Raw genomic sequence first — 25,282 nt, forward strand, 5'->3', positions numbered from 1 at the left:
TTGTTAGGTTGATTCCCAAGTATTTTATTTTTTTTGAGGATATTGTGAATGGGGTGGTTGTCCTCATTTCCATTTCAGACAATTTGTCACTGATATACAGGAATACCTTTGATTTATGCGTGTTGATTTTATATCCTGCCACTTTGCTGAATTCATTTATTAGCTCTAGTAGTTTCTTTGTAGACCCTTTTGGGTCTTTTAGATATAGTATCATATCATCTGCAAATAGTGATAATTTAAGTTCTTCTTTTCCTATTTTTATGCCTTTAATTTCTTTTGTCTGTCTAATTGCTCTGGCTAGTATTTCAAGAACTATGTTGAATAGAAGTGGTGATAGAGGGCATCCCTGTCTTGTTCCAGATTTTAGAGGGAATGCCTTCAGTTTTTCTCCATTCAGAATAATGCTAGCCTGAGGCTTAGCATATATAGCTTTTACGATGTTGAGGTAAGATCCTGTAATCCCTAGTTTTTCTAGTATTTTGAACATAAAGGGATGTTGAACTTTGTCGAATGCTTTTTCTGCATCTATCAAGATGATCATGTGGTTCTTATCTTTAAGTCTATTGATGTGGTGAATAACATTTATTGATTTCCGTATATTGAACCATCCTTGCATCCCAGGCATGAATCCTACTTGATTATGGTGCACTATTTTTTTGATATGCTTTTGTATTCGATTCGCCGAGATTTTATTGAGAATTTTTGCATCTATGTTCATTAGAGATATTGTTCTGTAGTTTTCTTTCTTTGAAGTGTCTTTGTCTGGTTTCGGTATCAGGGTGATGTTGGCCTCCTAGAATGAATTTGGAAGATCTCCTTGTTTTTCTATTTCTTGAAATAACTTGAAAAGTATTGGTATGAATTCTTCTTTGAAGGTTTTGTAAAACTCCGCTGTATATCCATCTGGTTCAGGGCTTTTCTTGGTTGATAGTCTTTTGATGGCTTCTTCTATTTCCTCCCTTGTTATTGGACTGTTTAAATTGTGTGTATCTTCCTGACTTAATCTGGGCAAATCATATGACTTAAGAAATTTATCGATATCTTCACTACCTTCTATTTTATTGGAATATAGGGTTTCAAAATAATTTCTAATTATCTTCTGTATTTCTGTAGTGTCTGTTGTGATATTGCCTTTTTCATCCCGTATGTTAGTAATTTGAGTTCTCTCTCTTCTTCTCTTCGTTAGCATGGCTAAGGGTCTGTCGATCTTATTTATTTTTTCAAAGAACCAACTTTTAGTTTTATCAATTTTTTCAATGTTTTTTTTTTTGTTTCAATTTTTTTGATTTCCACTGATTTTAATTATTTCTTGCCTTCTTGCCTTCTACATTTGCTGTTGTTTTGCTCTTCCTTTTCTAGGGTTTTGAGATGAAGTGTGAGTTTATTTATTTGTTGGTTTTTTCTTTTATTGAGGAATGAACTCCAGGCGATGAATTTCCCTCTTAAAACTGCTTTCATTGTGTCCCATAGATTCCGATATGTTGTGTCTGTATTTTCATTTATCTCTAAGAATTTTTTGATTTCCTCCTTTATGTCTTCTGTAACCCATTGATCATTCAGTAACATATTGTTAATTTTCCAGGTGATGCAGGATTTTTCCTTCATTCTTTTATCATTGATTTCCAGTTTCATTCCATTATGATCAGATAAAATGCATGGTATTATCTCTACACCTTTATATTTACCAAGAGTTGCCCTATGGCATAATATATGGTCTATCTTTGAGAAGGATCCATGTGCTGCTGAGAAGAACGTGTATCCACTTGATGATGGTTGATATATTCTGTATATGTCGGTTAAGTTTAGGTTATTAATTGTGTTATTGAGTTCTATAGTTTCTTTATTCAGCTTTTGTCTGGTGGATCTGTTCAATGGAGAGAACAGTGTATTGAAGTCACCGATAATTATTGTGTTGTGGTCTATTTGACTCTTGAACTTGAGGAGAGTTTGTTTTATGAACATTGCAGCGCCATTGTTTGGTGCATACAAATTGATAATTGTTATGTCTTGTTGGTGGATGGTTCCTTTTAACAGTATGTAGTGGCCTTCTTTATCTCTTTTGATTAACTTAGGTTTGAAGTTGATTTTATTCGATATGAGTATGGCCACTCCTGCTTGCTTCTGAGGACCATGTGAGTGGTATGATTTTTCCCAGTTTTTTACTTTCAACCTGTGTATGTCTTTCCCTATCATATGAGTCTCCTGAAGGCAGCATATTGTTGGATTTGTTTTTTTTAATCCAGGTTACTAGCCTTTGTCTCTTGATTGGTGAATTTAAGCCATTAACTTTTAAAGTTACTATTGATATATTGTTTGTACTTTCAGTCATGCTTATTTATTTATTTATTTTAATATGGTTTGTTTTTCCTTTTTGGTTATATTTTTTGTTCTTCTCTTTACTGAGTTACCTCCCAATGTTAGTTTTGGGTGCTGTTTTTCAATTCCTCTTCTTGTAGTGTTTTGCTCAAAATGCCTTGCGGTGCTGGTTTTCTGGCTGCAAACTCTTTTATCTTTTGTTTATCGTGAAATATTTTAATTTCATTGTCAAATCTGAAGCTTAATTTTTCTGGGTACAGTATTCTTGGTTGGAATCCATTATTTTTCAGCGTTTGAAATACGTTGTCCATGATCTTCTTGCTTTCAACATCTGTGATGAAAAATCAGCCATTAATCTAATTGGTTTACCCCTGAATGTAATCTGCCTTCTTTCTCTCGTAGCTTTTAATATTCTCTCCTTGTTCTGTATGTTGGATATCTTCATAATTATGTGTCTTGGAGTTGGTGTATTACGGTTTTGTATGTTTGGGGTCCTGTAGGCTTCCAGGGTTTGGCAATCCATTCCATCTTTCATATCTGGGAAGTTTTCTAGGATTATTTCATTCAATAGATTGTCCATTCCTTTGGTTTGAATCTCTATACCTTCTTCTATCCCGATGACTCTCAAGTTTGGTTTTTTTTTTATAACATCCCATATCTCTTGGATAGATTGCTGGTGATTTCTTAGTATCCTTTCTGTGTTGACTATATTCTTTTCAAGTTGATATACTTTGTCTTCATTATCTGATGTTCTGACTTCTATTTGATCTAGTCTATTTGTAATATTCTCATTTGAGTTTTTAATTTGGTTTATGGTTTCCTGCATTTCTAGGATTACTGTTTGATTTTTTTTTAAATCTCTATCTCCTGGTATAGCTTGTTCTTTGCCATTTGAATTTGCCTATTTAATTCTTTTTCAAAGTATACTTTCATTGTTTGGACTTGCTGTCTAATGTCTTCTCTAAGATTCCATTCCATCTGAGTTAGGTATGCCTTGAGTTCTTTCTCTGTCCATTTTTCTGAAGCCTCTAGGTTCTCCTGTGAATTTAAGTTGTCCTGCATTTTTTGTAATCCTTTTTTTCCCTTGTTTTTTCATGGTGCTCACGTTGCTTTCTAACTCTGTTTGACTGCTGTGTTTCTGTTTTCTTCTTTAAATTTGTTTTGGTTTTTATAGTTCCAATATCTCTCCTTTGTGTTGGGAGACAATGTTTAGAGACGTTGGATTTAATTGTGATTTAAGGTAAATTCATTAGTTTCATTAGAGGCCTACAGAATTTGATGGCATGTATAGAATTGAGGTTTGTACTTAGGATTTTATGTTGAGTTCGGGCGCTTTGATGGTATGGAGGTTAGTATATGTTAGCTTCTTTGTGGGGTTGCTCAAATGCAGGCGGATATTAACAAGAGAATAGACAGGAGTACTTGGGGGTAGTTAAGGGCTTAGGTGGACTATGGACCGATCCGTAGTATTCATCTATTTGCATTTATTAAGTTGTACGTAATCTGGGTTGTCATGCTTAAGAGGAAAGATGGGGAAAAAGTAAGGAAGCAAACCAAGAAAGAGAGAGGGAGAGAGGAAAGAAAGAGAAAAGAATAGAAAAGAAAAGGAAATGATAATAAAAAAGTAATAATAAAATGCAGTAAAATAAAAATTGCATTTAAAAAAAATAATAGTATAATTGTAGAAAAGAAAAAAAAATTAAGACTAAAAAAAATTGAAAAAAAATTAAAAGAAAAAAAGGGACACTGTTAGGCTTCTATTTCTTCGCTTCTAGTAGGTGGTGCTGTGCCTTCTGGGCCAAGATTTTGCCCTCTGGCTGTAGGAAACAATCCATGTGAGGCCGCTCCCTCCTCCCCCCACTGGTGTCTCTCAAAACCTGTTAGCTTAGGTTTATTCCTGGTTTCTAGTCCCCTGGCTTCTCCTGTCAGCCAGGCCTTCCCCAGTGTGATACCTCTCAGCAGTTCAAACTACACTGTGTGCCTGCAGTTTCCTGGACGTGGAGCGTGGAGCGCGGCTTTTGGGAACCGGCACCTTATTGTTTTGATTCCTTCCGATAGCCCCTCCTCCTAGAGCTGGTGAAACAGGTTTCCTTTTAGCTGCTGGTGTGAGGGAGGAGTTGGAGGTCAGGTGCCTTTACCTTTCCCCCACGCCTCTACTCAAGCTCACTCTGTTAATCACGCCCCCGGAAAGCCGGGGAGAGATTTTATGAGCTTTCCCCGCTGTATGGGAGATGGACTAAATGTCACAGACCTGTTCTATTGCTGAGTGAGCTTCGATCAGTCAAAAACTGGCGATGGTGACGTCAGCTCTCGAAGATGGTGGCTGCTGGCTTCCTCAGTGGTCTGACTGGTGTGGAGGACAGAACTGGACCGCTTCCTTCCCCGTCTCAAACCCAGAATTCAGCCTGGAGCACAGTGAGGGCACAGCTGCCAGGAGTCCGCATAATCAGCATCGAGTTGCTGCATTGCTAGCTTGCCATTTCTGGTGCGTGCTGCAGTCTCTAGCAGCGGAGCAAGCCGCTGAATAAGCAGCTTGAATCTCCGGGAGGAGAAATCACTCGCGGTGGAGCCCCGGTAACCAATCCTCGGGTGATGGAAATCCTTCCTCTAGGTTTCGGTGTACCCCAAATTTGCTGTAAATTCCTAACAAGATAGCTTTTGGCTGTTCTAACTCGTCATTCACCCGCACAGTGACACGGGACACGGCGGTGATGCACTCCATTCGCCGCCATCTTCCGAGTCCCCCCTCTAGCTTTTTCTTATTGTTAGTGTTTTGGTGGCATTTTTTTTTTAGCTTTTACATCATAGGCAGCAGTGGAATCCCCAAGAATTTTCTAAATTATTTTTGTATACAATAAAAATTATTTCTATAATTTGGATTTATTTTCATTTTTGAGCACATAGCCATTCACTTTTGCATAAGTATGATAGTCCTTATTCCATCTGTGAAGATCTTTTTTCAGTGCAAACTAGTTAATTACGTGTTTTATTTTTGGACCTTTATTTTATTTCTTTATATACAGTACTGATATTCGAACCCAGTACTTCACACATGCTAGGCAAGCACTCTACCACTGAGCCAAAACCCCAGTTTTTTAATCTTATTTTTTCTATGTGAGATTATTTGTTGGGGGTTCTTTGAGAGATTCATTGTAGGGAATATTCTTATGGGTATGAGTCCCAGAAGGACATTCATCTACTCAAGATAATAAAGATGTATCTTAAGAAGTTGCATTGAGATATTGCCCATAGTATCACCTGTACCTCACAAATGTAGGGGTAGAAAGAAAACCCATTTATTTGAAACTTAGTAAAACTTCTTGAGCTCTGTTGGGAGTCTTCTTTAGTTTCAGTGACCTTATAGATTTCCAAGACTTCTGAGGCTGATATAATGAAGGCCATTTGGGTGCTGAGAGCCAAGCTTTACATGTCCTTGAGCTCCACTTCTGTATCCCATCCTTTGAGTTAAAGTAACCTATTATATTTGCAATATGTGCATCTACTTGTGTTTGTTTCCAAAACAACCAGCAGTGCTCTAAACTCCATGGTAGCACCTGGAACTTTTACCAAGTTTTCATAAGATCTCTGAAGTCATCAAAAAGGTTAAGTTCTGTGGTGCTTATAATCATATGAAATAGCCCCTGTCCTTATCTTGAAATTTGGTTGGTCTCTATTCTGTCTATGACAAACCAACAGGAAAGCAGCATGTAGGGCAGTTCTCTACAATCAAATTTGGGATTTAACTCCATTGCACACCTTTCTAGCTTTTTGATTTTGGCACGTATTTCATCTCTCAGTGTGTGTTGCAATTAGGTTAAGTGAGAAAATGCCTATAAAATATTTTACAAATGCTTATCTGTTAGCTCTGATTGGTGAAGGTAGTGATAAAAAGAGTAGCTATGTGAGCATAGGTGATTACTAAATTTCCTTTACATTTTTTCTAATTTAAAATCTTTGTAGTTGTAGTAAAAATATATATAACATAAACTTTGCCATATTTAAGTGTATAATTCAGTGGTATTAAGTGCATTCACAACATTGTACAACCATCGTCACTATCCATTTCTAGAACACTTTCATCATCTCAAACTCTTTTTGTTAAATTATAATTTACTTCCTCCTAGGCCTAGTAACCTTTCTATCTGTTTGAATTTGCTGGCTTTAGCCTATTCTAGGTATCTCATATTAAGTGGAATAATGTGATATTTATTCTTCTGTGTTCAACTTACTTCATTGGTATAATCTTTGCATTTTTAGTTATGTATTAAACATGCTGTCATTGTTTTCTACTTCAGTAATTGTTTAGAATCAAGTATAATAATTAAAAGCCAATAGGTACTATGTTAATTTAAGGTAATATGTTAATAAAAACTGGTAAATATTATATGAAAGTAGTGAATTCATTTGTTGCTTATGTATGATTATAAATAGGTTTACTTAATTTATAATTTAAAAAACTATTCTTATGTTACATGTACATATATGTTATATAGAAATGCTAGAGGTATTCTGGAATTCAAATCTTGAGGGAGAGTCATTTTATAAAGCAGAAATATGATTTAACCTAGAGATATTTTTACCACTGAGCTACATCCCCAGCCCTTTTAAGTTTTTAAATTTGAGTCAGGCTCTCACTAAATTGATTAGGGCCTCACTGAGTTGCTGAGGCTGGTCTTGAACCTGTGATCCACCTGCCTCAGCCTCTTGAGTCACTGGAATACAGGTGTGCACCACTGTGACCAGGCAGAAATATATTTTAAGTGACCACTTGTAGAATACTTGCCAAAGTAAGTTAAAATTCTGACGCATTGTTTTATACATCATATTTGACTTGAAGAACTTTATTTCTTTCTCTTTTTAGAATTCTAATTCTCAGATGGATTTAAACACTCAGGTATCTGATGATGATATTAATGAAATAATTCAAATAGATGGGACTGGTGATACATCTTCCAATGAAGAAATAGAAAGTATAAGGGATGTAAATGAGAATGAATTTATAGGGATTATTGATGCAGGAGATCTAAAGGTGCTTGAAGAAGCTGGCAGTATATCAAATGAAGATTCACCTGCAAATAGTAGTGATGATGAAGATGCTCAAATAGATGTTGTGGAAGAGGTGAGGATCACTTTTGAGCTCAGACTTTCTTTATTAACTTACAACATTTGTGCTTCAGTATACTTGGGAACCAAGATCAATTACAATATTTCCTGGGTTTTTGCGCTTTAAAATGAGACTTATTTGTATGTTGGGACTTAAACTTTTAACCTTAAACTGTAATTTAGATTAGTAATAAGTGTTTAGGAATTGTCTTATGTATTTGTTGCTCTTTATTAGAGGTAGTGGAAGGTTTAGGGGATGGAAGTGGAGGTTAAGAAGGTAGCCTGTGTAGAAGTACATAGTATCTGTTCTAATTCTAATAAGTACACATCTGGGTGGAATATGGTAATTAAGGAGTACATAGGTATTAGGTATCAGTTGTGGTAGATTTACATATATATCATATAACACTAAATCTTATCTGCCTTATTTAATAGTCCCAGTCCTGTGCATCTTATTACTATCCTTATTGTATTAATGAGAAAATTGAGATATGGGGAGTTTTAGTAACTTGCATAAGATCAGTCATATGATTATTAAGTAGCCAAGCTGGGATTAAAACTCAGCTGTTTGACTTTAAAGTATAATATAATTCTGCCTCTCTAAGCTCTCCATTTCTATATGTTTCTCTATCTTTAAAAAATTTGAAGCATCATGAAATTTCTTAATGTGATCATCTTTCATCTTTAGGATCCTTTAAATTCTGGAGATGATGTTAGTGAGCAGGATGTGCCAGACCTGTTTGACACAGATAATGTAATTGTCTGTCAGTATGATAAGGTACTGTATTCACCTTTTGGACTTTGAGTTTATTAATTGCATTTGGAATAGGAAGATTTTTTGAATGATGGGAAACATTATGGTGAGTTATAGTTAACTGTTTAATGAATTGCAAAACAGCTATTTAATTCTGTCAAGTTTTCATGGTGCATTTTGGGTCTAGTACTGTGCTGTATGGATGCTGAAGTACTAAAAAAAAAAAAAAGGAATAGTCCTTGTCTTAAGGAGGTGACAGTCTTATTGAAACAAGGTATATCTTAGGGAATAATAGAATAACACACAATAAGATGGCAGGCAAACCAAAAGCTAAAATATGTGACAGGTAAACCAAATGCTAAGACGAGTGTTACATAAATCAAATGAGATATGTGGCAGACTGTGAGTCCTAAAAGTGGCTAGGAAATACAAGAAATCATTTGCAGTTTGAGTTCTCCACAAATCCTTCATGGATGACATGGAGCTTTGAAATGGGGTTTGAATGATTTATAGGATGTAGGTTAATATAGAGGGTAGGCATTCAAAGTAGAATATCCTGAGAAAGGCCAAGAAATGAATAGTTGTAGTATGTACAAGGGACAGTGAAGAGACAGCTTTGGCTCTAGTAAGTGTTCTTTTATTGGATGTACAGTGAATGAAGCTGGACTGGAAGACAGAGTAGGGAGCATGTTGAAATATTCTGAATGCTAGGTGGAGAAGTCTAAACTTGGTCTGAAGAAATTAGCCTTTTGAAAAGGCTATTGAAAAAATTGTAATTGAATTTAGAAACTGGCTATGTTTAATGATTTGGAAAAGGCTAATAGGAAGAAAAACAGGGATAGTATAGATATGAAGTAATAGAAGTTCAGATTAAGTAAAAGTAAGATTAAGTAAAAAGACAGAAAAGCTAGAGGTTATGATAGAATCAGTGGGACTTTGTGTTAGATGAAGGTGCCTATCAGGTTTTAAGTTGAGGAAATAAGTTAGTAACAGTTTTTATTAAAAAAAAAAAATTTGTGATTGTTATGTAACAGAATGGTAAGTTTTTGTCCTTAATTCATGAATATTTCTGTTTTTTTAAAACTTGAGATATCATTAGTATACTGTAAATTTTACCTGTTTAGTATATGGTTCAGTGTTTTTAAAATATGTTCATGGATATGTACAACCATTAGCTTAGTCAATTTGAAAGCCTTTCTGTATCTTCAGAAGACTTCTTAAAACTTTACGTCTTACTCTAATATCTACCTGTTGCCCCCACCTTACCCCTTAGGCTGGGGGGAACCACTGATCTACTTCGTTTCTATGAATTTTCCTGTTCTGGCATTTCATATGAAAGAATCATGTAACATGCAGTATTTTTTTGACAGATTTCTTTTGCTTACTATGATGTTTTCAAGATTCATTCATATTGTAACATGTATCAAGACTCATTCATTTTTATTACTGATCAATAGTCTATTGAATGTATATACCACATTTTGTTTTTTAATGTGCCAGTGGACCTTGGGTTTTTTGTTATTCAGCTTTTTGTGATTAAAATACCTGACAAGAACAACTTAGAAGAGTAAAGATTCATTTTTGCTCACAATTTTAGAGGTTTAGTCCATGGTTGGCTGTCTCCAAGACTGAAATATCATGGCAGAAGGTTATGGTGGAGGAAAGCTTCCCAGCTTATGGTGGCTGGGAAGGAGAGGGGTGGTGGGAGAGAGAGAAAGGGGTGGGGGAGAAAAAGAGAGAGAAAGAAAGAGGAGAGAAGCTGGTCAGAGACAGATATATTCCCCAAGGTTGCATTTTTGGAGACATCACAGATCTAAACCATAATAATCTTCCCATGCCCCCCCAAAGCTTGTGCCCATCTCACAAGGCAAAATACATTCATTCTATCTACAAGAGTCCCTATAGTCTTAATAGTTCCAGCACTGCTTAGAAGTCCAAGTCCAAAGTCTCCTCTGAGACTCAAGGCAGATCCTGTGAATCCCTATAAAAATAAAGAAAGAAAATTAAGTTACATGCTTCCAATATATAATGGCACAAAATAAACATCTCCACTCCAAAAGGGAGGAAAAAGAACATAGAAAGAAGGGACAAATAGGACCAAAGCAAGACTGGAACCCAACTAGGCACATATTAAGTCCTGTAGCTCCATGTCCAGCATCCAGCGCACGTGGTGGTGAGATATGGGAAGCCCTACCTCCATGGGCTCGATGGTTGCACCTATATAGCCTCTCTCTTGGACTGGCTCTGCTTCCTGCCTTCAGCTTTCCCTCTGCCAGCAGTCCCCATTTCTGGTATCTCTTGATTCCTGGGGTCTCCACAGAAGCTTGAGCTTTACTCTCTCTGCTCCCTGGTTGTCATGAGCTGAGCGGCTTTTCTCAGCCATGATTTTTCTGTCTTGAAGCCAGCCGACTGAGAACATTGAAATCATGAGCTAAAAAAACTTTTCCTCTTCCAAATTGTTCTTGTCAGGTGTTTGGGTAACAGTGATAAAAAGCTAACATAGTTGTTTTCCACTGTATAGGGAAAAAAGTAATCTCTTTTCCTCACCCACCACTAGGATCATAGCTAAGACCCTATAATAAAAGAGAAAAGTGTACACACTGATTTTAGATAAGTTTTACTTGGCACAGGAACCTTTAGAAATGAAGACACAAAGATACAGGGAAAAGTATTTTTCTGGAGAATTGTGCAGAAGTGTGATTGGAGGAAATAGGGGTAAGATATTGTAATTAATGGAGAGGAATTTTGTAAGGCCTGTTTGTTCAGATTCTTCTCTGTGCCACTGTGTCTTCAGAGATGAATTAGTTTCTCCTGGGTGTAGGGAGGGCAACTCTGGCTTAAGTGTTTTATAAAATATTCAGAAGAAGGTTAGAGAATTCTTTTATGGCCTGCTTAAGGGAAGAAGGGCAAGAGAAATGTCAGATAGACTTTCTTGTTTTGACTGTTTTCTCAGATGACAAGGTGCCATATTTTGGGTTAGGATGTCTTGAACCCCATCACCACCTTTTGGATATTATGAATAATGCTGCTATAAACATTAATGCACAAGCTTTTGTGTAGGTATGTATTTTTATCTGTCTTGACACCTAGGAGGTGATTTTCTGGGTCACATGATAATGGTTTATGGAACTACCAGGCTGTTTTCTAAAACAGCTATACTATTTTACATTCTTACCAGCAACATTTGAGGGTTTCAATATCTCTACATCTTTGCTAACACTTGTTATCTGACTTCAAGAACCTAGTCATCCAAGTGAGTATGAGATGGTATATTATTGCAGTTGTGATTTTCATTGCCTTGATATCTAATAGATATTTTAATCTTTTTTTTCTTTTTGGTACTAGGGATTGAACCCAGAGGTGCTTTATCACTGAGTCATACCCCCAACTCTATTTATTTTTCATTTTGAGGCAGAATCTTATTAAGTTGCTTAAGGCCTTGCTACATTGTTGAGGCTACCCTCAAACTTGCCATCCTCCTGGCCCAGCCTCCTGTGTTGCTGGGATTACAAGCATGTGCCACTATACCTGGCCTATTTTTTTAAAAAACTCACAATTAGAATATACTTAAAGGAAACAAAGGATACCGTTTGTTGTGAATTTATTTTTAAAAATCATTTTCTATAAAAATATGATAACCACTTTCTTATCTATAACATTTTATATAGATAGAAAATTTAGAATTTAGGCTGGGCACAGTGGCACATACCTGTAATCCCAGCGGCTTGGGAGGCTGAGGCAGGAGGATTGCAAATTCAAAGTCAGCTTCAGCAACAGTGAGACACTAAGCAACTCAGTGAGACTCTATCTCTAAATAAAATACAAAATAGGGCTGGGGATGTGGCTCAGTGGTTGAGTGCCCCTGAGTTGAATCCCCAGTACCAGTCCCCCTCATCCAAAAAAGACAATTTAAATGCTTGTAAATATAATTTAAGAGGGAGTAGGAATAGAAAAGGGACAGTTCTTAGTTTGAAACTTCTTTTAGTTTCTTATAAACATTGTATTGACTTCTACAAAGAAAAGATTTTAAGGTATCTAATTATATATACATTCTTTAAAGTCTCAAAAAATGTCTAGAACATTATGAATATAGTGTTCTTTGCTACATTGTTGAAGAGAGTTTATAATTAATTACATAGTGCATTGTATTTTTCAAAGCATTTACCCATACTTTGTCTTTTGCTTCTACTCCTTGTGGAGTAGATTGAGGTGATATTAGTTGTATTAACAAATCTAGTTGTCTGAGAGTACTCTCTAATTAGTGAATATTTTAAGAACATTAATAGAAACCAGGGTATTGGGGAGCCATTGAAATATTTTTTAAAGGGAGTGATGAAATCAGAAAATAGTAGCAAAAGGAATGTATCTATAAAGTCAAAATAGAATGGAAAATATTGTTATAGTGAATTTTTATGAGGGAAAACTTGCCAGTTCTTGTCATGGGTTGATTTGCTTAGAATAGTATTGAATGGAATGAAACTCAAGTAAATTAAAAGAATCCTCAGTAGTCTTTTTTTAAATATTGATTTTATTTTTTTAAATACACAGCAATGGAATACATTACAATTCTTATTACACATATAGAGCACAATCTTTCATATCTTTGTATATAAAGTATGTTCACGCCAATTCATTTTTTATACATGTACTTTGTTTTTTTTGCATTACAATTCTTATTACACTTATATACCGCAATTTTTCATATCTCTGTTTGTATATAAAATAGGTTGACACCCAATTTGTGTCTTCATACATGTACTTTGGATAATGATGTCCATCACATTCCACCATCCTTGCTAATCCCCTGCCTCCTCCCTTGCCCTCCTTCTCCTCTTCCCTATCTAGAATTCATCTTTTCCTCCCATGTTCCCCCTCCCTACCCCACTATGAATCAGCCTCCTTATATCAAGAAAACATTCGGCATTTGTTTTTTTGGGATTGGCTAACTTCACTTAGCATTATCTTCTCCAACGCCATTGACTTACCTGCAAATGCCATGATTTTATTCTCTTTTACTGCTGAGTAAAATTCCATTGTGTATATATAGTCTTTAAAGCTTTACTGGTTCAGAGTGTTTTAAAGGCCAACAGCATCTGTTTCCCTGGGAGAGTATTACAAATACAGAACTCTTCAGACCACTCCAGAGTCCTGGATCAGAATGTGCATTTTTTTAAAAAACCATTTAAAAAATTTTTAGTTATAGATGGATACAGTATCTTTATTTATTTTTATGTGGGGCTGAGGATCGAACCCAGTGCTTCACATGTGCGAGGCAGGCACTCTACCACTGAGCTACAGCCCTAGCCCCAGAATGTGCCTTTTTAATAAGACTTTCAGGTGATTTGCAACCCCTTAAACTTGGAGAAGTGCTGTTTTGTTTTTTTTAAGTGGTTTATTTTGCTTTGATTAACAGATGGAATTTACCTTTTAAACTGTATAGTTTAGTTCTTGGAAGAAAGTTTGAAAATTTTAACATGCACAATGAAAAAGGGCTAAATAAAGGCATTGGTCTATATACTGGGTGAGAATTAGTGATTCCAGAGACCTAGAAAATGTCTAAGATTAATATAAAAACAGACATTACTGTTGCTGCATATAAATATGTTACTGTATGACCAATATGATTCTGCAACCTGTACACTCAGAAAAATGAGAAATTATACCCCATCTGATTCAAATGTATGATATGTCAAGATCATTGAACTGTCATGTGTAACTAATTAAAACAAATAAAAAAATAAAAAATATATAAAGGTTAAAGTAATAAGGATAATACAGGAAACATTAATGGTGAAATGAAACATTTTAATAGGAATGAGAGTATTCTGTGCTATAAATAGGACACTTTATAAAGGAATGTGAAATCATTTGAATAGCCTATATCTTCATCTAACAGGTTAGTTAAACTTTTTTATAGTGGCTTTGTCCTTTAGATGTTAGCACAGTGATTAATTGTAATGTATATAGTACAGTCTCTCAAATGTATATTTGTTTTGGTGTTTAAATAGTGCATATACTTGGTTAAAAGTCAAAACACAATAAAAAGGTATACAATAAGGTCTGATTCTTACTTCTTCACTATTTGTGTTTCCTTCTAGTAGCTCTTCTGATTCTGACTTGACTGCAAATAAGTAACTAGTTATATTAGTTTTTAAATATATTTATAGAGCTTATTTAGTGTAAGTACAAAAAGTAGCATAGACAATACTGCATTCTGCACCTTTGCTTTCTACTATTGACAGTGTCTCAGTCTTTTTTACATAAGGAGGTTTTCTTCATGCTAATATTTTAAGAGTCGTATAATATTCCATTTTAGGGTTATTAAAATTTATTTAATTAATTCCTTACTGATGAATATTTATGTTTTAGTCTTTTGCTTGGAATTACTATATAGATAAGACATTTCACATGTATGTAAACATACCTATTACATAAATGTACAGAAATAGGATAACTAGGTCAAAGACAAATGTATTTGGTTAGCTATTGCCACAGTGCTCTCCAAGGGGATGTTTCAGTTTATATTTCCAAAAGTGTTTGAGAGTGATGTTTTCCTGCATATTGCCAATAGAATGTGATAAAGAAATTTGGATCTTTATTGCTATGGAAAGTGAAAATGATATGTTGGTGGAATTTTTAACTTTCTATGTGTTTAAGGGCCATTTATATTTAGTTTTTGTGACCTTCTTGTTCTTAACTTTTGTCTTTTTAATATATGTGGTGCTGAAATGAGTACACTTCTGTCTTTTTCTTTTCTTTTTTTTTCCTGGTACTGGGGATGGAACCCAGGGGCATTTAACTATTGAGCTACATCCCCAGCCTTTTTAATTTTTTTAAAATTTTACTTTGAGAACAGGACCTCTTTAAGTTGCTTAGGGTCTCACTAAGTTTCTGAGGTTGGCTTCAAACTTGGAATCCTGCCTCAACCTCTTAGTCACTGGGATTATAGGCATGTGGCACCATACCCAGCAACTTTTTAAACCATTAAAATATTGGTTTTCTACTCAGTGATTTCTAAGAGTTCTATATCATGTTGAGAGATGTTATTAGCTTTTTGTTATACATGGAAGTAATTTTTCCTTAATCATTTGCTCTCATTGCTTTTTCTTATGTGTAGATGTTAAATTTGTCAGTCTTTAATTTTATGGCTTCTAAATTTTGAGTCATGAGAGCTTCTTTCTTACCTCAGGATTTTAAAGGATTCACTCATGTTTTCTTCTAGTATTTATTTGATTTCTTTTTTAATATTCAAGTCTTGATCCATTTAGTATATGTGTTGATGTATAAAGTAACATGGTTTTAACTTTTTTTAACACTTGATTTTCCTAACATTTATTGAAAAGACTGTTTTGTCCATACTGATAAGATTCCTTTATCACCTAATAAATTTTGATATGTATTTGGATTTAGTTAATTTTCTATTTTGTTCTATTGGTTTATCTATCTTTAGTCTTATATTACATTGACATTTTTAAATATCCGGTAGGTAAGTAATTGTTTATTGATGTTTTTTCCTGGGTATAATTGTCTATTTTTCAGCATTAACTCAGAATCAACTTGACCAGTTCAAAATAAAACCTAATCGTTACTTTCAGTGAGATAACATTAAATCACAAAATCTGATATTTTAATGATGTTGGGGAGAAATGGGTTGCAATTTTAGATAGAGTTTCCAGGGACAGCCTTACTGAAAATATAATAGGCTAGGGATCAGAAAGAGGTAAGGGAGTGAATTGTTAAGGTATTAGGGTAAAAACATTTCCAACAGAGGGAACAAATGTAAAAGTCCCGAGGTAGGAATACCTTTGTGTTCTGGGAACAGAAAGGAGTCTAGAATGGTAAGGGAGGGGAAATGAGAGATTTTGCATCCATTGTAAAAACTTTAATTTTTGGATGGGAAGCATTAGAGAGTTTTGAGCTGAGAAATGATATTAAATTACATTTTTAGGAGAACCCCTCAGGTTACCACATTCATATTAGACTAAAAAGTGGGGATGCAAGGGTAAAAATGGGGAAACTAGTTACAAGTTTATGTATTGTCTAGGCAAAGAAAATAGAGGCTTAAACAAGTGTGATAGTATTGGAGGTGGTAGAAGTAGCTGAAATACGAATATCCTTTGTAGGTAGAGCTAACATGCACTGGTAGATCTGGGAATGGGGTATGACTAGGAGGCATAAAGAATGTTGAAGAATTTTTTTTTTACCTGGCCATTTCCCAATGAGATGGAGGAAGACTTGGGGAGAAAAAGTTATTCTAGTTTTAAATTTACTTCAGATGTCCATTTGACATTTAGGAGATGTGGAATTAATTGAATGAGAATCAGGACTTAAGAGAATAAGTATGAGCTAGAGATATAAATTTTGTTATCAACATATAGATGGTGTTTAAAGTCATGAGATTAGTATTACCAAGAATGAATATAAGCAGAAACAAGGGTTCTGGTATACTCTAAAATTGAGAAGTAAGAGAGATATTGGAGGGATCAGTAAAGGAAACTAAGGAGTGGTCAGAGTTATGATGTTGGGAAGTTAGATGAAAAACCAGAATGTTCTAGAAACCAAGTGAGAACAATTCAAAGAAAATACTCTCTAATGCTGCCAATAAATCAGATATTTCTTCTTTATTTTTTTATTGGTTGTTCAAAACATTACAAAGCTCTTGACATATCATATTTCATACATTAGATTGAAGTGGGTTATGAACTCCCATTTTTACCCCAAATACAGATTGCAGAGTCACATCGGTTACACATCCACATTTTTACATAATGCCATATTAGTAACTGTTATATTCTGCTACCTTTCCTATCCTCTACTATCCCCCTCCCCTCCGCTTCCATCTTCTCTCTCTACCCCATCTACTGTAATTCATTTCTCTCCTTGTTTTTTCCCATTCCCCTCACAACCTCTTATATGTAATTTTGTGTAACAATGAGGGTCTCCTTCCATTTCCATGCAATTTCCCTTTTCTCTCCCTTTCCCTCCCACCTCATGTCTCTGTTTAATGTTAGTGTTTTCCTCCTGCTCTTCCTCCCTGCTTTGTTCTTAGTTGCTCTCATTATATCAAAGAAGACATTTGGCATTTGGTTTTTAGGGATTGGCTAGCTTCACTTAGCATAATCTGCTCTAGTGCCATCCATTTCCCTGCAAATTCCATGATTTTGTCATTTTTTAGTGCTGTGCAATACTCTATTGTGTATAAATGCCACATTATTTTTTATCCATTTATCTATTGAAGGGCATCTGGGTTGGTTCCACAGTCTAGCTATTGTGAATTGTGCTGCTATGAACAAGGATGTGGCAGTATCCCTGTAGTACGCTCTGTTAAGGTCTTCAGGGAATAGTCCGAGAAGGGCAATAGCTGGGTCAAATGGTGGTTCCATTCCCAGCTTTCCCAGGAATCTCCATACTGCTTTCCAAATTGGCCGCACCAATTTGCAGTCCCACCAGCAATGTACAAGAGTACCCTTTTCCCCACATCCTCGCCAGCACTTGTTTGACTTCATAATGGCTGCCAATCTTACTGGAGTGAGATGGTATCTTAGGGTGGTTTTGATTTGCATTTCTCTGACTGCTAGAGATGGTGAGCATTTTTTCATGTACTTGTTGATTGATTGTATGTCCTCCTCTGAGAAGTGTCTGTTCAGGTCCTTGGCCCATTTGTTGATTGGGTTATTTGTTATCTTATTGTTTAATTTTTTGAGTTCTTTGTATACTGTGGATATTAGGGCTCTATCTGAAGTGTGAGGAGTAAAAATTTGTTCCCATGATGTAGGGAGCCTATTTACCTCTCTTATTGTTTCTCTTGCTGAGAAAAAACTTTTTAGTTTGAGTAAGTCCCATTTGTTGATTCTAGTTATTAACTCTTGTGCTATGGGTGTCCTATTAAGGAATTTGGAGCCTGACCCAACAATATGTAGATTGGAGCCAACTTTTTCTTCTATCAGATGCAGAGTCTCTGATTTGATATCAAGCTCCTTGATCCATTTTGAGTTAACTTTTGTGCATGGCGAGAGGAGGGGATTCAGTTTCATTTTGTTGCATATGGATTTCCAGTTTTCCCAGTACCATTTGTTGAAGATGCTATCCTTCCTCCATTGCATGCTTTTAGCCCCTTTATCATATATAAGATAGTTGTAACTTTGTGGATTAGTCTCTGTGTCCTCTATTCTGTACCATTAGTCCACCCACCTGTTTTGGTACCAGTACCATGCTGTTTTTGTTACTTTTGCTCTGTAGTATAGTTCGAAATCTGGTATTGCTATACCGCCTGATTCACACTTCCTGTTTAGAGTTGCTTTTGCTATTCTGGGTCTTTTGTTTTTCCATATGAATTTCATGATTGCTTTATCTATATCTACAAGAAATGCCCTTGGGATTTTGATTGGCATTGCATTAAACCTATAGAGAACTTTTGGTAATATCGCCATTTTGATGATGTTAGTTCTGCCTATCCATGAACAGGGTATATTTTTCCATCTTTTAAGATCAACTTTTAGTTTTGTCAATTTTTTCAATAGTTTCTTTTGTTTCCATTTCATTGATTTCCGCTCTGATTTTAATTATTTCTTGCCTTATGCTACATTTGCTGTTGTTTTGCTCTTACTTTTCTAGGGCTTTGAGATGAAGTGTGAGCTCATTTATTTGTTGGTTTTTTTCTTTTTTTGAGGAATGACCTCCAGGCGATGAATTTCCCTCTTAAAATTGCTTTCATTGTGTCCCATAGATTCCAATACGTTGTGTCTGTATTTTCATTATCTCTGAGAATTTTTTGATTTCCTCCTTTATGTCTTCTGTAACCCATTGATCATTCAGTAACATATTGTTCATTTTCCATGTGATGCAGGATTTTTCCTTCCTTCTTTTATCATTGATTTCCAGTTTCATTCCATTATGATCAGATAAAATGCATGGTATTATCTCCACCCCTTTATATTTACTGAGGGTTGCCCTATGGCATAATATATGGTCTATTTTTGAGAAGGATCCATGTGCTGCTGAGAAAAAAGTATATCCACTTGATGATGGTTGATATATTCTATATATGTCAGTTAAGTCTAGGTTATTCATTGTGATATTAACTTCTATAGTTTCTTTAATCAACTTTTGTTTGGAGGATCTGTCCAATGGTGAGAGAGGTGTGTTGAAGTCACCCATAATTATTGTGTTGTGGTCTATTTGATTCTTGAACTTGAGGAGAATTTGTTTTATGAACATCGCAGCACCATTATTTGGTGCATAAATATTGATAATTATTATGTCTTGTTGGTGTTTGGTTCCTTTTAACAGTATATAATGTTCCTCCTTATCCCTTTTGATTAACTTAGTCTTGAAGTCGATTTTATTTGATATGAGGATGGCCACCCCTGCTTGCTTACGAGGACCATGTGCGTGGTATATTTTTTCCCAACCTTTCACCTTCAGCCTGTGCATGTCTTTTCCCATCAGATGTGTCTCCTGGAGGCAGCATATTGTTGGATTTGTTTTTTTTAATCCATGTTACCAGCCTATGTCGCTTTATTGGAGAGTTTAAGCCATTAATGTTTAGAGTTACTATTGATATATGGTTTGTACTTCCAGCCATGTTTGATTATTTATCTTTTTTTTTTTTTTAATTTAGTTTGTTTCTCCATGATTAGCTTTCCCTCCGCCCTCTGTCTTTACTGAGGCACTTCCCACTGATGGTTTTGGTTATTGTTTTTCATTTCTTCCTCGTGTAGTGTTTTGCTCAAGACGCTCTGCAATGCTGGTTTTCTGGCTGCAAATTCTTTTAGATTTTATCATGAAAGATTTTTATTTTGTTGTTGTACCTGAAGCTTAATTTTGCTGGATAAAAAATTCTTGGTTGGCATCCATTGTCTTTCAGTGTTTGAAATACGTTGTTCCAGGGTCTTCTTGCTTTCAGCGTCTGTGATGAAGAATCCGTTGTTAACCTTATTGGTTTACCCCTGAATGTAATCTGCCTCCTTTCTCTTGTAGCTTTTAATATTTTCTCTTTGTTCTGTATATTGGATATCTTCATAACAATGTGTCTTGGCGTTGGTCTACTGTGATTTTGTATGCTCGGTGTCCTGTATGCATCTACAATTTGTATATCCGTTTCCTTTTTTATTTCTGGAAAGTTTTCTATAATTATTTCATTCAGCAGGTTGCTCATTCCCTTGGTTTGAACCTCTATACCTTCCTCTATCCCGATGACTCTTAAGTTTGGTTTTTTATGTTATCCCATATCTCTTGGATATTTTTCTCATGATTTTTTACCAGCCTTTCTGATTTGGCTAGACTCTTTTCAAGATGATATATTTTGTCTTCATTATCTGACGTTCTGGCTTCTACTTGCTCCACTCTGTTAGTGATACTCTCATTTGAGTTTTGAATTTGGTTTATAGTTTCCTTCATTTCTAGAATTATTGTTTGATTTTTTTATAATCTCTATCTCCTGATAAAGATGCTTATTTTCTTCTTTTATTTGTTTGTGTAATTTATTTTCAATGTGTTGTTTCACTGTTTGAATTTGCTGTCTCATATCCTCTTTAAGATTCCATTCCATCTGTCTAAGGTATTCCTTGAGTTCTTTATTTGACCATTTTTCTGATCCCTCTAGGTCCTCCTGAATATTTAGGCTGTCCTGCATTGTTTGTACTCCTTTTCTTCCTTGCTTTTTCATGCTGCTCATGTTACTTCTTGTTCTGTTTGACTGCTGAGTTACTGTTTACTCCTATCAATTTATTTGATGCTTGGGAGGAAAGGTATTAGAAGGGAAGTGAAGAAGTCACTAAAGAGAATGAGAGTAAGCAGGTAGAATTCAAGGAAGGGGGAATAAGGAAATTGAAAAGAAATGAAAAGACAAAAGAAAAAAATAGAATATAAAAAAAGAAAAATTAAAAAAAATAAAAACATAAAAATTAAAATTAAAAAAATAATTTAAAAAAATTTTTTAAAAATTTAAAAAACAACAAAAAATGAAAATGAAAAAACCCAAATAAAAAATTAATAAATGCAGTCTTAATGTTTGATTAAATTCTCTTCCAGTAGGTGGAGCTGTGCCCACCGGGCCAAGCTTCTCCTCTCAATACACTTGAACCAATCACTGTGCAGCAGCTCCTCCTCCCAGACTGGGCCGGTCTCCAATCCTGAGTGCCTAGGGCCTTCTCTTGTGTCTAGTGACTTCCCCACTTTTCCTCAAGCCAGGCCCCGCTCACCAGTGACGCTCACCACAATACTGGCTACACGCCAGGTCTGCTGCTCCCAGGAGCCCTATTTTCATGAACGACTGGGCACACTGTCCCTGTTTGTCATTCCCTCAGACCCTAAGTTTGTAGAGCTTGGGGCTGAGAACCCTCAGCAAATTTTGCTTGCCCTCCGGTAGCCATGTCCCTGGTAGCTGGTGCAAGAGACTTCAGTTGTCAGCACTGGTGGGAGCGGTAGCCGGGAGTTCCGCGCCATGGGTCTTGCGCCACTCCTGATTCCCTCCGTCTGGCTATTTCGCTCACGGGAGAGTTGGGAGGTGCCCTTAAGGTTTCCCCGATGTGTGGAGAGGGAAGGCTAGGGGGTTACACACCTGTCGCCGCTGGTTTCAATGAAGTTATCTCCTCCGCCGCATTCTGGTGATGTCAGTTCTCTTCCATGTTGGTATCCCATGCAAATGGCGACAGTTCATTCCCTTTGCTGGGTGACCAATGCAACGGGTGGGTCCTGACTGGCTCTCCCAAGCCCCGTTTCAATCCTGTGGCCACTGCCTATGAAGGCTCGGTTGGTATTAACCTCCACAGGTTCAGAAGGGCCGACCAGTTGTTTCAGCGTGATTGTTTAGTGCTGAGTCACAGCAGTTTGTCTGCGAGACGCTGGTGAACAGGAGCTTGAATTCAGCTGATCCGGGCTCGGTGTGTGTTCTGAGAGGCCCAGACTGTTCGCCCCAGATCTACATCAGCTCAACATTACCTAGTGATCCTGAGCAAACAGCATTTAGACTGTTTACGACTCCCTATGCCCGCACAGCTAAAGAAGTCAGAGACTTGATGTCTCCGCTCCCACCGCCATGTTGGATCAATATTTCTTCTTTATTCTTAGTTATTTTATTTCTTTGATTTATGTGGTTAATAGGCTTTTCCTCTGTGTCTTCTTTTGTTTATATGCATGAAGGCTATAGATTTCGGTGTGCTAATTTATCCAACTGAGTTCCTATTTAGTATTTTTTCATTGATTATCTTGGAGTTTTGACATACATCTGCAAATTTATTAAATTTTTCCAGTTTTTATATCTCTATTTTATCTAATTGCATTGGTTAATATCAATTGTAGTTTACACTTGTCTGTATTAGCTCGTACCTATAAAGTGTTTAAAAGTTGAATAGTGGTAGATAATCTTGTGTATGTCCTGACTTTCATGGAAATACTTTTAGGGTTTTCCCAGCTGTATGTGTATAGGACAAAAAACAAATGATTCATTTTTTTTTAATTAAAAATACCCTAAATACATGAGTATTCTCAAATGTATTTTCAATATCACTGGAAATGATAATGATTTGTCACAAGTAATATGTTTTTTTTTAGATTAATAAATACCTAATTTAAACTATATTGAAATTGTAGGACAAAAGGTAGTCACTTGATAAATCTTCCCATTGCTGCAACTGTTCTTCTAATTCTGGTTATATTTTCTCACCTGTGCTGAATTCAGGATTCTGTTGTCCCTGTTGTATTTCAAAGGGATTTTAAAGATGTGCAAGTGAAAATTTGGGAATCAAACTCAGAAAAAAAGTTTACATTATTAGGGGATTTTAAACACATAAACAGGGATTTATCCTTTGCATTTTTTTTTACTTCACAAAATGCACAAGAATACCAGTCACAATATCTGTCTATTCCCAGACTTGATTATTTATAGTCAGACAACTAGGTTTAAATATTACCTTTGATCTCAGATCATATATTTTCTGAATAGTTACTTGTAGTTTACGAAGAGGTAGCAATTATTTTATGGTTTCTTACCTCTCAAAGTAGTATGATTTCTTATCATTTTATTTTACCTGTATCTAGGCTGATTTATTAAATCTGAAGAACAGCTGACAGAATCAAACAGATTTTAGGATGTATCTTCTGTCTGTGGTTGGTGCTTTATTGTGACTTTCTTTTTCACACTGAAACACAACTTTTTTATTTTTGATAATGTTAGCTACCTCCTCCCTGTTTATACCTTTGCAGACAAGTTGGACTCTTTGGTGTTCTTGAACAGTTCAGGCATGTCCCTTGTCAGCACCTTTCTCTCCTGTGCCTTTTGCCTGGAGTGACCTTGAGTCAATACTTGTCTGGCCTTATCCCTTGCCTTCCTCAAGTTGTTGCTTAAGTGTTACCTTAAATGTGAAGCCTATTCTGACTAGCCTTTTTAAGATTGTAATTCTACCTCTACATTTGTGCTTCGGTTCCTACTTTATTTTTTGTAGTGCACATCACCTTTTAATATTCTATATAATTTACTTATGGATTAGATTTCTGTCCCCTTTCTATTAAAATGTAAACTCTTCAAAGGCAGGATTTTTTCCCCCTGTATTTTCCATATATATTATGTATATGTATGTTTTTACAGATATAGTATATGAAATCATGTATAGTAGGCCTTCATATCTGCAGTTTCATCCTCTGTTTAATCAACTGTGAATTGAAAATATTTTAAAAATTGCATCTTTACCAAACATTTGCAGACCTTTCCCCCATCTTTAATCCCTAAACAATACAGTATAATTACTACTTAAGAATATTTACATTGTATTAGGTATGCAAATAATCTGGAGATCTACTCCTGAAGATGAGGACAGAACTCCTTGGAAATTGGTACTAGAAGCTTTTAATTCTCGGATACAAAGGAGTCTTGTATGTGTGGACTCCCTTCCACTTTAACATGGAGGTGCTTTCTGTACCTTTTAAAAAGAATTTGGGAGCTAAGCACTCTGCATCTTCAGAACTGCTTCTTTTCCTCTTCCCTGTTTTGCCTTCTGGGTTTGGACCTACCTTAATAGCTTTTGCTGCTTGCTCTTTTGTTTCAAATTCCACAAAGGCAAATCCCTTTGGATCTCCAGAAGATTTATAATGTGGTATACTTATATAAACCACATTGCCACATTTCCCAAATACTCTTTCAATACAGCTGTGATTAACATTTTGGGGAAGTAACTCCTGTGATAATAAAAGTAATGCAAAGCCTAAGGTTTTCAAATTCTATACCTTATTCATGCTAGTAAGTTTGTAACCTTAACATAAAAAAAAGTCTAGAGATGATTTAAAACACGTAGAAGGATATGCATAGGTTATATGTGTGTGCTATATATAAATATATGTAAACATGTCAGTATATGTAAACATACATACATGCACGTGCACGCACGCACACACACACACATACACCATTTTTCATAAGGAATTCAAGCATCCACAGGTTTTCATATCTGTGGGGGCTATGGAACCAATACCTCAGGATACAATGATATTGAGGGATGACTGTATATATGATATAGATATAGTATCTCTAGTGCCTAAAATAATATTTTATATGTAAGAACTGGTTGTATTTTCAGTACCTCAAACAGTATTTGACATTATAGATATTCAAATATCTGTTGAATTAGTGAATAAACTATCTTGAGGGGGTCTTACTTTTAAAAAATTCCTATTTAGTGTTAGAATAAATCTGTTTACTATTTCAAAGAAATGTAAATGATTTTTTAACTTATAAAATTAATTTAGATTATTTTTCTCCCTCCAGATTCATCGAAGCAAGAACAAATGGAAATTCTTTTTGAAAGATGGTGTTATGTGTTTTGGAGGGAGAGACTATGTATTTGCAAAAGCCATTGGTGATGCAGAGTGGTAAACTTTCTGAGCTCAGTTCATCAGTTTTGTAAACATCACAATATTACATATTGTGAAACTTCCTGTTATTTTAAATATAGTCCATCAAGAGCTGATCAAATTTTAATTCACTATATGGAATTTAATAAACTTCTAATTCAGATGCAGATGCAAATATGCAATTTTATATTTATTTTGCTTTGTTTTAAAGTGCCCCCCTATTATCTATACTGTTATGTCTTATTTCTTTTTTTTAATACCTTT

General features: G+C 35.5%; 1 protein-coding gene across 2 annotated transcripts in view; it reads left to right on the forward strand.

The window, feature by feature from the left end:
• The window catches only part of Gtf2a1l (general transcription factor IIA subunit 1 like), a 58,898-nt gene extending 33,858 nt beyond the window's left edge, over positions 1–25,040 (forward strand). For both annotated transcript variants that reach the window (XM_026385729.2, XM_026385730.2), the window contains 3 exons: positions 7,178–7,435; positions 8,108–8,197; positions 24,933–25,040. In XM_026385729.2, coding sequence (XP_026241514.2) covers positions 7,178–7,435; positions 8,108–8,197; positions 24,933–25,040 — 456 coding nt within the window. The remainder of the gene's footprint in view (positions 1–7,177; positions 7,436–8,107; positions 8,198–24,932) is intronic.
• Positions 25,041–25,282: the final 242 nt, after the last annotated feature.

The sequence above is a fragment of the Urocitellus parryii genome, chromosome 12 (assembly GCF_045843805.1).
Source record: "Urocitellus parryii isolate mUroPar1 chromosome 12, mUroPar1.hap1, whole genome shotgun sequence".
NCBI lineage: Eukaryota > Metazoa > Chordata > Mammalia > Rodentia > Sciuridae > Urocitellus > Urocitellus parryii.